Source organism: Dreissena polymorpha, chromosome 13, assembly GCF_020536995.1.
Source record: "Dreissena polymorpha isolate Duluth1 chromosome 13, UMN_Dpol_1.0, whole genome shotgun sequence".
NCBI lineage: Eukaryota > Metazoa > Mollusca > Bivalvia > Myida > Dreissenidae > Dreissena > Dreissena polymorpha.
In genome coordinates, this window is record NC_068367.1 from 73,467,348 (window position 1) to 73,480,615 (window position 13,268).

The 13,268-nt window shown below is 35.4% G+C and overlaps 1 protein-coding gene across 2 annotated transcripts in view; it reads right to left on the reverse strand.

The window, feature by feature from the left end:
* LOC127854905 (uncharacterized) overlaps positions 1–13,268 on the reverse strand; it is an 80,900-nt gene that overhangs the window by 45,391 nt on the left and 22,241 nt on the right. The window contains exon 1 of one of the 2 annotated variants that reach the window (XM_052390014.1): positions 409–1,348. The exons of the other annotated variant lie outside the window; for it this stretch is intronic. Within the exon in view, the coding sequence (XP_052245974.1) occupies positions 409–837 (429 nt within the window). The 5' untranslated portion in view covers positions 838–1,348. Of the gene's footprint in view, positions 1–408; positions 1,349–13,268 lie in introns of those variants that run through there. 2 annotated transcript variants of the gene reach the window in all.

The window sequence follows — 13,268 nt, forward strand, 5'->3', positions numbered from 1 at the left end:
ACCGGAAGTAGGAGTTGGACTGTATTATACATATCAAGCACTCAGGGATTTAAACATTTTGAAAATCTGGGGTCAAATAACCATCCCATGTTTGAACATTGCAGGGGTCAAAATGAAATTCTCAATGGTCAACCTACTGAAGCACTGAGTCATTTGGTTAGTACATACTTGTTAAAATGTCTGTAAATGTTTTTTAGTAGATGTTTAAGTCAAATACTATATGATTTAACACTATATGATTTAACACAAACTGTATTGTATAAATGATATCATTTCTGCCTTTCCGTAACATTTGCATCAAGATGATACAAGGTAGATCATTTGCAGAAGTAAAAATTAAGAAAAAAAAATGCATCAAAAGGCAGGATTCTTCTTTAACTGAAATCCCTGCACTTTCAATATACTCACTGGAGCTTGATGCTCCGCCTCTTTGTTGTCATTGAAGTGTGTAACAGGTGTGACCGGTGTCGTGACTGTGACCGTCTGCTTACCCGCAACTGACGGCGGCGTACTGCGACCGTTTATGAAACCAGACAAGGAGTCCTCCCCATCTCTCAAATCCAAACTACCCGGGTTAGAGTTTAAACTTGACACTGATGAGCCGGCAGACTTCGTCACTTCGGAAAGTGGGCTCGAACGAGCGAAAGTGGCGTCAACAATTCTTGGACCAGGCTTCTCCGGTCTGTCGTCTTCATTTCTACGAAAACTTGACTTCAACAGTCTTGTTCTTTCCGCAACAGAAGGCGGCTTTTCTGGTAAAGGGGGGGCAGGGCCTCTGCTCCCTGGAGGCTGCGAAACACCAGAATTCTGTGCCGCGGCCATGTTTACGTTATCCATCCACTCAACCTCCTATCTGTTCAGATCTCTCCAAAAACACTGAGAACACAATTTATTAATTTCTTTCCAGAAAATATACAACATCCACTGGCAAAGCTAAACACACACAAACACACCAACTGGATAATATCCTCTCTCCCAGCAGCTTTACCAACATTACTTTCACTGGATTTTTAAACCATACACACAGCACACCACCGCAAACCACAAATCACCAAAGCCCAGGAAATATTATACTGCAGAATACAGCAGTCAACACAATGTGAAGTGACTCAATTTCCACTGCCCTGAACATGCATGATCAAGTGTCTAGCAATCTTGAGATTATCAAGAAGATAATGAGTAACTCACAAACTTTCTCTTCTTTATAGACACACAATGTTGGGTAACTGCCTACTTGTATTTATATATGATTACATCACCTGCAACAATGATTTGCAGACCAGATAAATAGACCACACTAATGAACCAGAACAAGTTGTTACATCAATGAATAATAAACTTTCATAAAACAATCTTCTTTCATTTAATATTCGCACAAAATGTTCACAGATTAAAATACATATTCATATTCATGAAATTATTAAACTCCATTTAAGTCTTCTTATGTTTTAGAGCTTGCATCCATTATAGGCAACTGAATGACATTTTTTTTTCAATTGTACATGTTCAGTGAATATGGTGTCCCCCCTAGAGATTGGGAAGTCACGAGTTTGACCTTCACTGTTGGAGTGTTTTAAGATCTACTGGTTCAAGAGCGCAATTATCAATAAGCCTTAGGCTTTCTATACAACCGAGTTAAAATAAAATAAAACCATTTAAACTAAAATAAACATTAATTGAGTGTTTCCTTGATAAGATATATTATGATGTTCATAAAAGATGTTCATGTACCAATTATAAAAAGACAAGCAAATTTGTTGAATTGATATCCATTCCATTGATATATGCATACACCCATGAAGATTCATGTTGATATCCAGTGTTTTTTTTCACCATTTTGGTTATGGGGCCAGGTCCTTTTGGATTGGGAAAATTTGCAGCGTTTTGACTAAAATTGGGAAATACACTACGCGACCCGTGATTTTTGCCTAATTTGCGAAGTCAAGGCGGGCATTTTGCTTTTTGGGTGGAAAATCACCGCGATCTCATGTGACTGGTCACTCCGACGACGCGCGAGAGCAAGATAATCTTCGCGCTAAATCCCCTCAATGTTGTGGTGATTCGCTGCAATTCGCCATGATCGCAGTGACAACGATGACTCGTCAATTCATGCATAGAAACCGAATCGTATCGATAACTTTATACATGTACATAACACTTCTAATGTTCACAATTATCCGATTATCCAACATCAAAAAAATAATCTTGAACATTTATGTCGGTAAATATGTTTGAGAATTTCATTAAAACAACCATATGACTACGCCATTTTTCAGAAGTGTAAAGAGTACAACGCATAATGTGGGACACAGCTTTCATTGGACGTGCGTATTTAAATTTAGATTGATACAATACAATCTTACAAAAAAACGTTTTATTGCGTCATACGCCTTCATGTAAAAACGTTTTCCTTCTGGAAATTGTGCTATTAATGCATAATATTATCAAAACATTTTTTGCACACGTAAAGCGTTGTAACAAATTAATATACAATTCAAAACAAATATACCATAAGTATAAATGTTCCGTTAAATTCCCAAATGAGAAAATTTATAATCCGAAACACACCTCTGATGTTTTAATGTTAACACGACGTTTACAGATGCTTTCAATATAGTCATCATGTATATTTCCCGACAAAAGAGCGCGAAAATTATGCGGCAATGTACAAGGTCAAGGTATACAAGTGTGCAAGTATTGATTTTTTATACAAACTGCGTAGCGCAGAGAACATTGAATTCTGTTGATTTCGGTTAAATGTTTCTTTGGTATTTTTAAAACAGTTATCTCGCCAACAATTTGATATTTCTTTTAAAGTCAATTCAAATCAAACACGCCGTATCCGTATCATTACTGATAGAAGTAAAACATAATACCTTGACTTGTATGGTTTTTTTGTTGTGAGAGACCATCTGAGTAAACGCCGAAAAATATATCCAAACTGTTATTTTTTGTCAATGCCCTTTGATCCATTATCGCACTTAATTGGCAGCGCCATCCTGTTGTTTCTGTGATTGTCATATCTTTTCACAGTTTGAACACGTACAAAGAGTGCCAATTAGACACTTGAACAAACACTATCACCCGCTGGACAGTACACACTAAATAATCAAATGTTGAGGGTTTTTTGTTTTTGGCGTGAAAACCCAGAGAACTGCATGTACATTATACATCATCATAAATTCATTGAACTCTGCGAACGCTAAGTGCTACGTTGATATACTCGTGTTTTTTTTTCAGCAAAACAAACACAATGTTTAACGGCTTTAATATATAGGCAATGATGTAATTACAACAAATAATTTACCACGATGTCATTATAACATGTACTTAAAAATAGAACAGTAATGTATTTCCGATTTCCGGCTTATCAAGCATTGTGAATGTATGTACAACACTCGAAAAGTAACGCGAGTAACACGAGTTATCCGAATTGGAGCCTGAAACAGAAAATAAATAAGTATAGCATATTTTAGTCCAAATAATTAGATGTAATCTACCGATTACATTTAACCTTTAAATAAAAGTGTTACTTAAACAATTTCCCGTGTCTTAAGGCGCGAATATTTTGCTAAACACTGTTAACAAAAGGGCTAGATCTACACTTTATAATTCTTTATGAAATGCAAAAATAAGTATTAACATAATTAATAACGTCAATTAACACACACTGTAAGATCAAAGTTTAAATGGAAAACTTATATCATATTTTTCGTAAATTACCAAATTATTAGTTTCGTCTAAATCAAATACCATGTATAGAGAAACAAGGTATTTATAACCCACCAATGACGAAACAATATGCAACTTTCAATTTACACAGTGCTACATGTATATTGCAACAATATGGAATTTGAACAGTGGTAGTGTATTCGGGCCTGGAATATAATTGATTGTAAGTTTTAATAAACATTCTGCTAATGCAATTAGTTAAATAATGTTTACATGTTATGTTAAATAATTATTATTGATCATTCTTCTGCGCTGTTATATTAATTTGGAGCCGTTAAAGCTTCCGACATTACTTCATCACGTTCATGTCGTAACGGGAATATTTTGGCTAATACGCCCATTGCATACAACAACAACAAAAGCTTTATTATTGCAATGTATAATGTAAGTGTATACATATATCTTACATGTACATGTAATGTAGTGTAACCCTTAATGTAAATCTCTTAAAAAGGTGAACCACGGCGGTTCGCGGTGATTCGCGCTGATTGCGTAACAGCGAGATACATCGCGCGACGGTCGCCGAGACATCACCAAAATTTTCTTGTCGCTCGGAATCACCGCAATTTGTCACGTTGCATCGATTGCGGTGATGCGAGAATTGCGGCAAAAATCACGGGTCGCGTAGTGTAAGTGTTGTTGTTGTTTTGCTAAAAATGCTTAAAAATTGAGAATACAAGACAGTGTTTTAAGTATTATATTTACTAAGGTTGAACTTATATGGATGGAACTTGAACAAAATATTGAGATCTAAAAAAAATAACAACTAATATTTTTTGTGTGTGGAAACCTTCCATTTGGAATATTTAGCTTCCATTTGGGAAAAATATACATGTATACTTTTTTCTGTTGGGAAAGGGTCCTGTCACGTAATTGTATTTACGTATTGTTCGTTGATAATACACAGTAACCAACAAAGTTCATTTCTGATTTCTTGGCGTTTTATTTCTGCTTATTAACACAACACAACGTTTCCAAAATGTTTGTCAAATACAAGATACATGCGAAGCCCGCAATGGGCCCATCCCGCGAAAGCCAGCAATAATGCGACTAGTATGTTCGGCCGTTTAAGTAAGACTGTCCATAAATATAGATATAAACAACGAAAGCTTTGATAATTGTTATGTGTACAATTCTGATTGGCTGTGTAACGTCACGTGTCTACATGTACAATTCTGATTGGCCGTTTGTTAAGTCACGTGTCTGCAACATTAATATGACGTATGCAACGGACACTTAACGAATACATACGGGAATTACCGAATATTGACACATACGGTTAGCAAATATTCGTGCCCGGTAATTATAACCTGAGACTAATGATTTGTTGATCCAGATGACTGCCTATTTAAGATTGTATGAAATGTGGTACAAATTTCGATCATTATATAAATCCAACAATGCCCCAAATGTGCGTTTTGTGTGCATTATGTTACAGTCCACTTAACTGAACCAATATAGAATGAAAAAAACAACCCCACTGATATCCTATATAATTTCTGAGATATTCTATGCCAAAGGCGGAGGATAAACAAGAGATGTGTTTGTCAGAAACACAATGCCCCCTACTGCGCGGCTTTGATACATGTTTTTTTTACCTTTGACCTTGAAGGATGACCTTGACCTTTCACTTTCGGAGGCATAAAAAAGGTAAAGGACAATTGCTTTCTGTCAAAGAATTATCTGTTTTTAATTTCAAATCACTGGAACTAAAACACTTTAAACACATCTTGATTAAGTTATGACAAGAGTTTTGTCTTTGACATTTTTAATCTGTGGAATAGATGCATTCAGTTGGTAGGAATGTTCTTCACATTTGAAATGGCCCAAGACATAAAATTAGCTGGAAAATGCTGGATAAATCGTGCTGTATTATCTATGTTTTGAGATTGTAATATTATTTCAACTGTTGTCTGTTTTCACTGCATCTCATCAGATATAGATACGAGAAACGCATCATGTCATAAATTAATTATAACTTTTTTTATGCACAGACATTTTCAAAGCTTCCATAAATACATTCTGGTACATTAGTAGTGACTGATAAATTCTTTCAGACCATTTGTTAGACTCCCAATAAACATAACCTATCCTCTAAAAACTAGTTTTGTTCAAACGCTGTATTTAGAACAGCAATAAAGAGAAATAATTTACTTATAACACATTATGTAACTTGCTCTCTACAGGAAATTATTATTTTAATAAGCGCAAGTAGTTTCACATTTATATTGTTTATAGTCCTTTGTTTAATCATTTCTGACACAACTGGGTGTATTTAATACAATGTATACAACATGAACATCGGACAAAAAGTGAACAAATGACAACTTAATATTTTCTACTTTATGCTCTTAGCAAAGCTATTGAATTCAATGTATAGCGCGATGAAACACAAACCAAACTATTATGTCGTTGCAATATTGCAACACCCAGCTATTATTATGAACCTCCAGGTTGCTGACACATTTCAGTAAAGTAAATCATGCGACAATTTTCGGAATGAGCTAAACTGGAACATTCCAGGGAATAGAATCACTAGTCCATGAACAAACTGGCACAAGAGCTCAATTGGTTATTGTCGGCTCGGGTACTACTTACATGTACCACGGGTACTCTTTAAGTATACTTACATGTACCCTGGGTACAGTAAATATACTAATATGTACCCAGGAATTTAAACGCTGAATCTGTCGTCTGCAATTTTTTAAAATTAACTATGTTCACATTTATGTCAATTTTTTGTTAAATGGCCTCTATATTATTGAAACTCACACTCAAAAAGCATTTTTTTTTAAAAGAGAAGTTTGTTTTAGATTAAAAATATCGTTTTCCGTTAACTACTAGCACGTTTTACGACATCGGATTTTGAGCGGGAATACAACTCGGGTACAGTCTAATATCGACTGGGTAATAATGGGTATGGTAAAGTACATTTACCGTACCAGGGGTACATGTAAGAATACTTAAGAGTACAAGGGGTACAGTGTAAGTAGTAGCCGAGACGACAATGACCAATCGAGCGGCACAAGATTATATAATAAGTCTAGTTAATGCCATCAATAAGTGAAAATTGCTATGTGCAAATAGCATTAAACCAGAACAGCCTGCAAGAAACTCATAGTCTGTTCAGGTTTTATGCTTTTTGCTGCTCATCAGTATCTGAATGTTGGAATTGAAGCCTTAAAAACTTGAATATAGTAAGAAAGGTCCTAAATTAAATATCACTTTCTAAGAAACTACAAATGTGTCAAAATATAGGTATCTAAGTGGTAAAGGGTTAAATTAAATATTACTTTCTTAGGGACTACATATGTGTCAAAATACATATCTAAGTGGTAAAGGGTTAACACTTGAATGTGAAACCCTGCACAACAGGATACTCTGCCCAATCATTAGTACTATCAGCCATTCACTGGGTCTTGCTTTCAAAACAGATGCATTCATTTATGTTGACAGGAACCAAACCCTTGAGTTGGTGGGGCAGCCACAGAATTTAACCATTTGATTTTCGAGGATGACTCAGCTGAAATTGGCTATTTCTTGCTAGATCCTGACTTAAATAAACATGCATTTTAGCAAAGAATGGGTGGTCCTTACATTATCTCATTAAAGATGCCATAACATGAGCACAAGTACAACATACAGGTAATGATGTACCATGAAGTTTACAATAAAAGATGCTAAATACATATGAGCTGTGCACTGTGAAAAGGGGGTTTAATGCAAGCGCATAAAGTGTCGTCCCAGATTATAGCCTGCGCAGTCTGCACAGGCTAATCAGGAGACACTTTCCGCTTCTAAGATATTTTCTGTTTAAGAAAGTTTCTTCTAAGCAAATATCCAGTTTAGGCGGAAAGTGTCATCCCTGATTAGCCTGTGTGGACTAATACACACATGCATTAAACTCCCTTTGCTCAGAGCACAGCTCATGTTTACGGATAAACAAAGATTTGATAAGAATCCAATTCGCTGATTCACTGCGGTGCTGAAGCTAGGACAGTCCTACTCCTAGTAGGACAACATGTAAAGGGAAAAGCGCAGCATCCTGTCCCAAGGTGAAACTTATTTTATTCACCATAACAACATTATTTCAATCTAAATACATGTATTATGGTATTATGAAATATATACATATATTACATATACTAAAATCAAAATATCAAAATATGCATCAGGGTTAATATCACCGAACGCTCTCAAGTGCCCTGTTGACTAATTAGCACCCTCTCCTTTTAACCATAGAGTAATGCACTGTATACTATCATTTGAATTCTGCACTTGCAAAGTCAGAGGTACAAAATGTCAATAATTCATCATGATTGTGAAATGTAAAGTATAAAGACATTACACTTCAATTACCAATCCAGACATGATAGCAAACAATAAAGTAACAATTGAAGGGAAGTAACTGCAACATGGCAGCCGTTGTGCCAATTAGTTACCAGTATGTTGTCTACCTTTATGTACTGTCAGAAAATAATACCTACATGTAATAATACTAGAAAGGGCTTTTTCACTTGATTTGGGGAGAGGGCCTGGCTTCCATTTTGTGGACAAAATTATTGAAAAAACTGAAAAAGGAGAAGAAACTTCCCAAAGTAAGCTTGAACTTTGGAGATATTGCATCATTTTAAAGATATTCCTTAAAGAGAATGGGCCTTTTTGTTTGGGGAGAGGTGGCACTTGCTAAGCCCTGTTAGACATACATAATCAAAGTGCTGAAGGCACAGAAGATGTTCGCTTTTGCATAATTTAACACGCAATTCATTTTTCAAAATCAATCGCAAGTTTGAAATGAACACACGCCATTCAACTTTTTAAAGTGTGTGTCATAGCGCACGGGTCGAGTTTTGTGTGCACTTTTTATCATCCTTATTATTTCATAGAAATAACTTAGACAAAATAAAAACAACATGCTTTTTGGACGTTCTGAAAGCATAGAAAGTATGATGAAAATGGTAATGAGAACTTAATATAAAGAAAATTTGCAGTCACCATCATATTAAAGGAATATTTTTTCTAATATCAAATAACTATCTCACCAAAAATATAAATTCATAATGAAAGTTCTGTGTACAAAACTTTTAATTTTTGACAACATATACAAATTCAAAATATACAATAATCTTCGTCTCTTGTATATGGAGGAATAAAAGTATAAAAACATAGCTGTTTATGCTTTACTTGTTACCCGAGCAGTTCACACCGTGTCAGTAACGCTGACATAAACATAGGTATAGAGCACTAATGCGCTTTTAGGCGTAGCTGTTTTACTCAGTTTTCACCTTAGTGACTTTTACATAACGCCAAAAGACACGCATGAATATTTTCGAATATTTAATAAGCTGATTCGAGATACAACCTCTGAATTTTTGCTACATCACTGCGTATGTGCTCAATTCAAAGGATGTAGCACTGTTCAGTGTAAGGAATTCCGGAATACTCTCTGTATGCTCAAACGACACAAATTGTGGCCCTGTTACAATTACCCGTTACAATCCATCTCGCAGAATTTCACTTTCGCCTCCAAGATGAGAAAACAATCATTAGCGAAATAGTATAGTGTCACGATAAGAGAAAATCGTTTAACTATCATACCACAATGTTTGCCGTACTTGGTCAGCACGTCTGGAAATCATTCCTTAATGTGTGGATAGGCTGCCATTATTAACAAGTTGGCTATTTTGAATTCAATTTTGTATCAAAAAGCATTGTTCTTAAATGTGGCATTTTCAATTCGCAATGAGATTTGTAATGACCCTCGTCATGTGAAAATGGGTCTTATTCCATATGCGCCCATCATATAAATAGCCCACTCCGCTATCTCTCCCTCTGGTAAGGAGAAACATAACATATTGAGTGATTTTATAGCGAACAGCATCGCCTATGGCCTGACTGCGCAAAAGCACATGTTGGGTTTAACAACCCTTGCCAAAACGCATAAGACCCATTTTCGCATGACGGCACTATTTAAATGTATCGAAAGAAAACTGCGTTTAAATCAAATATCAACATATGATATATTTCGATCGTGAAGAAAGATACTCATAACAAGGCATATGAGGACACATATGAAGTGCTCTCCCGTAGTATATTTTTTATCTACTCACACTAATGTGTGGTTTGACAATGCTAACACACATTTCATGCGGTGAATATGCAACTTACTAGTGAAAAACAAAACACAATAGTTTAACTTTTGTTTGATTGTATTTATTTATTTAGAAAAGTAAATTGCAAACTTTATTTCAAAGTCAGCGTATACGCCGACTACATTTTTAAAAGATATTTATTGTTATAAATATATATAATATAATATATTTAGTTGTTTTCGGTTTAAGCGATTATAAAGCATTTCCGAGGTTGCCTATAGTATGCCTGTAGCAATTGATGAACTCATATCCAACTGTCTATGTATTGAGAACTGTGAATATAAACAAGCTAAACCTTCTACTAACCTTCTACTATTGCGTTGCTAGCACCTGTATATACAAAAGATCGCCGCTATCTGTTGAGAATCAAAGAACGTTTTCCAGAAATACCCGCTGTAGTAGCATGAACGAGGTAACGAAACAGGTCATTCGTATTATTATTATAAATTGTTTGTTATATTCGGGTTTAGCGATTATGAAACATTTTTTTGTTTTTGTCTATCGTATCGCTGAAGTTATTGTTGAACTTATGTTCAACGTTTTATAAATTGAGAATCTAAAAAAGCGTTAACTTTTTCCCGAATCTATTAATAGCCTCAATTTACGAATGACCTGTACTACGTCATTGAGGTGTATGTTAGAGCGTAACCTATTGCGTTGTTATCGCCCGTGGACTTTCCTTTGTTTATCGACAGGCGCATCTATTAATAGCCTCATATTATGAATGGACTGAGCAAAAATACTACGTCATGAAGACGCTGCAGAAAGTGGACTATTTTATTCATTCATTAACAATCTCCTCCGCGACACCTACAATAAGATCATTGTTTATTTTTCTTTTCTATAAAAGCACCGTTCAAAACTATTGCATTTAACACGATATTAATATCATGTTTCCATTTGTGAATGAATATAATAGGAGAACTCAAACCTCTTGCATAAATTAAACAACTCTTTCTCACTCGGATACGCGTAGTAAGCGGGTATTGGGCTCCTAGTAGCTAAGGCGTATCAACCTGAATGTTAGACTAACTACCTTAGACGGTCGCTAAGCGACCATCTAAAAAACAAGAATATCAGTGAAACTGTTAGTTGCTCCCGGTCCCGATGATGCGCTTTGTCAATCTATGTGTTAATAACCACTTAAAAAAATCTTTTATTAGCCTCGGTGACCTTGACCCCAGTGACCTCAAACCTCATCAAAAGGTAGAGGCCCATGCAAGGTACCTACATGGAAAATATGTAAGAGATAGGTAAAGTATTGAAGGCCCTATGAGAAAAGCGTGATGGAAAATCTATTATTAGCCTTGGTGACCTTGAGCCCAGTGACCTCAAACCTCATCAAAAGGTAGAGGTCCATGGAAGGTACCTACATGCCAAATATGAAAGAGATCGGTAAAGTAACAAAAGCATGACGGAAAATCTATTATTAGCCTCTGTGACCTTGACCTTGACCCCAGTGACCTCAAACCTCAACGAAAGGTAGAGGCCCATGCAAGGTACCTACATGCCAAGTATGAAAGAGATTGGTAAAGTATTGAAGGTGCTATGAGAAACTGTAACAAAAGCATGACGGAAAAATCTATTATTAGCCTCGGTGAACTTGACCCCAGTGACCTAAAACCTCATCAAAAGGTAGAGGTCCATGCAAGGTACCTACATGCCAAATATGAAAGAGATCGGTAAAGTATTGAAGGTGCTATGAGAAACTGTAACAAAAGTGTGACAGAAAAATCTATTATTAGCCTTGGTGACCTTGACCCCAGTGACCTCAAACCTCATCAAAAGGTAGAGGTCCATGCAAGGTACCTACATGCCAAATATGAAAGAGATCGGTAAAGTATTGAAGGTGCTATGAGAAACTGTAACAAAAGTGTGACGGAAGGAAGTAAGGAAGGACAAACTGGCAACTATAATTATGCTCCCCGAAAAATTTCGGGGAGCATAAAAACTAAAATAAAAGAATTGACCTTAATTAAACACTATTCTTTAACTGACATGATCGCGGGGAATTAAAAAATTGATAACCATTTAACAATTTCAAACAATAACAAATCTTTTAACAAGAGCAGCAAACTACAAAATATTAATTTTAATATCACACAACAATTTAGTATTTGTTTTTGCGTAAGAAAAATGTTAACAGAGACATACAAAGAACTTTTCTCAACATACATAATAATATAGAAACAGAATAGACCCATGATGGCATATGTGTTAGAAGGCACTTTCTATAAATGTTAAAATGATTGTTGATGATTGTGTGATGATATGACATTCATGACAACAAAATATTGATATACGTGAAGATAAACTCTAGAGAAGTATTAGATTATATGCAGAAGAAAAACGCAAGTGCGCAATAAGGATATTCATATTAGATAACAAACCACTCAGGACTGTAAAATTGTACCAGAAATAAATATGACTTACATTTACCCTTCTGTATTTACTCCTACAACGATGAAAATATTATTTATTTCAATTTCCTGTTCTAACATTTAATATATTTTCGTTGAAATTCACATTGTTATGTAATGTAGGCAATACTTTATCAGCAACTAATTCAATTGAAGTGGCATTTAAGTACACAATATAACAAGAGCTGTCAGAGGACAGCGCGCTCGACTATTTGAGTGCTTGACAGTATAACGTAAGCCATCAAGGAGAAATTGTTCATATTCAATAATTTATTAGACGCTTTTTCAAAAATAAAAAAGGAAAAAAAAAAAAAAAAAAATGGGGGGGGGGGAGGGGGGTTAAGAGGGGGTATTATGTGGGGTGGGGGTCATTTATTAGAAGATATTTCAAAAATAAAAAAAGGAAAAAACAAAATATTTTTTTTGGGGGGGGATGGGGGGGTAGGGGGGCGGTTGAGAGGGTGTATAATGTGGGGTGTGGTCATTTATTAGATGATCTTTACAAAATAAAAAAAGGAAAAAAAAAATTTTGGAGGTGGGGGGGGGGGGCAGGGATTCTGGGTTGGGGCGTGGGGTATTGTTTGGGTGGAATCCACTGAGGCATTCAGGTAAGTGTTGTTTTGTCAAAGTATTAATAAAATCTGATCATAAATAAAGAATGTATGTATGGCAATGTTAGCAAAATGTTCAATTAGTAAAAAAGGGGCAATAATTCTGTAAAATTGCTTGATACAGTTGTCTGCTCTTGTTAATAGGTTGGGGTCATGTTGGTAAACAAGTATGCAAAATATAAAAGCAATATGTCAAGGGACATAGGAAATATTTGGGGTATATATATAAGTACGCAAACTTTAACATAGATTTATCAATAATATGCATATTTTAAGTATAAAAGGGGCAATAATTCTGTCAAAATGCTCGATACAGTGGTCTGCTCTTGTTTATAGGTTGGGGTCATGTTGGT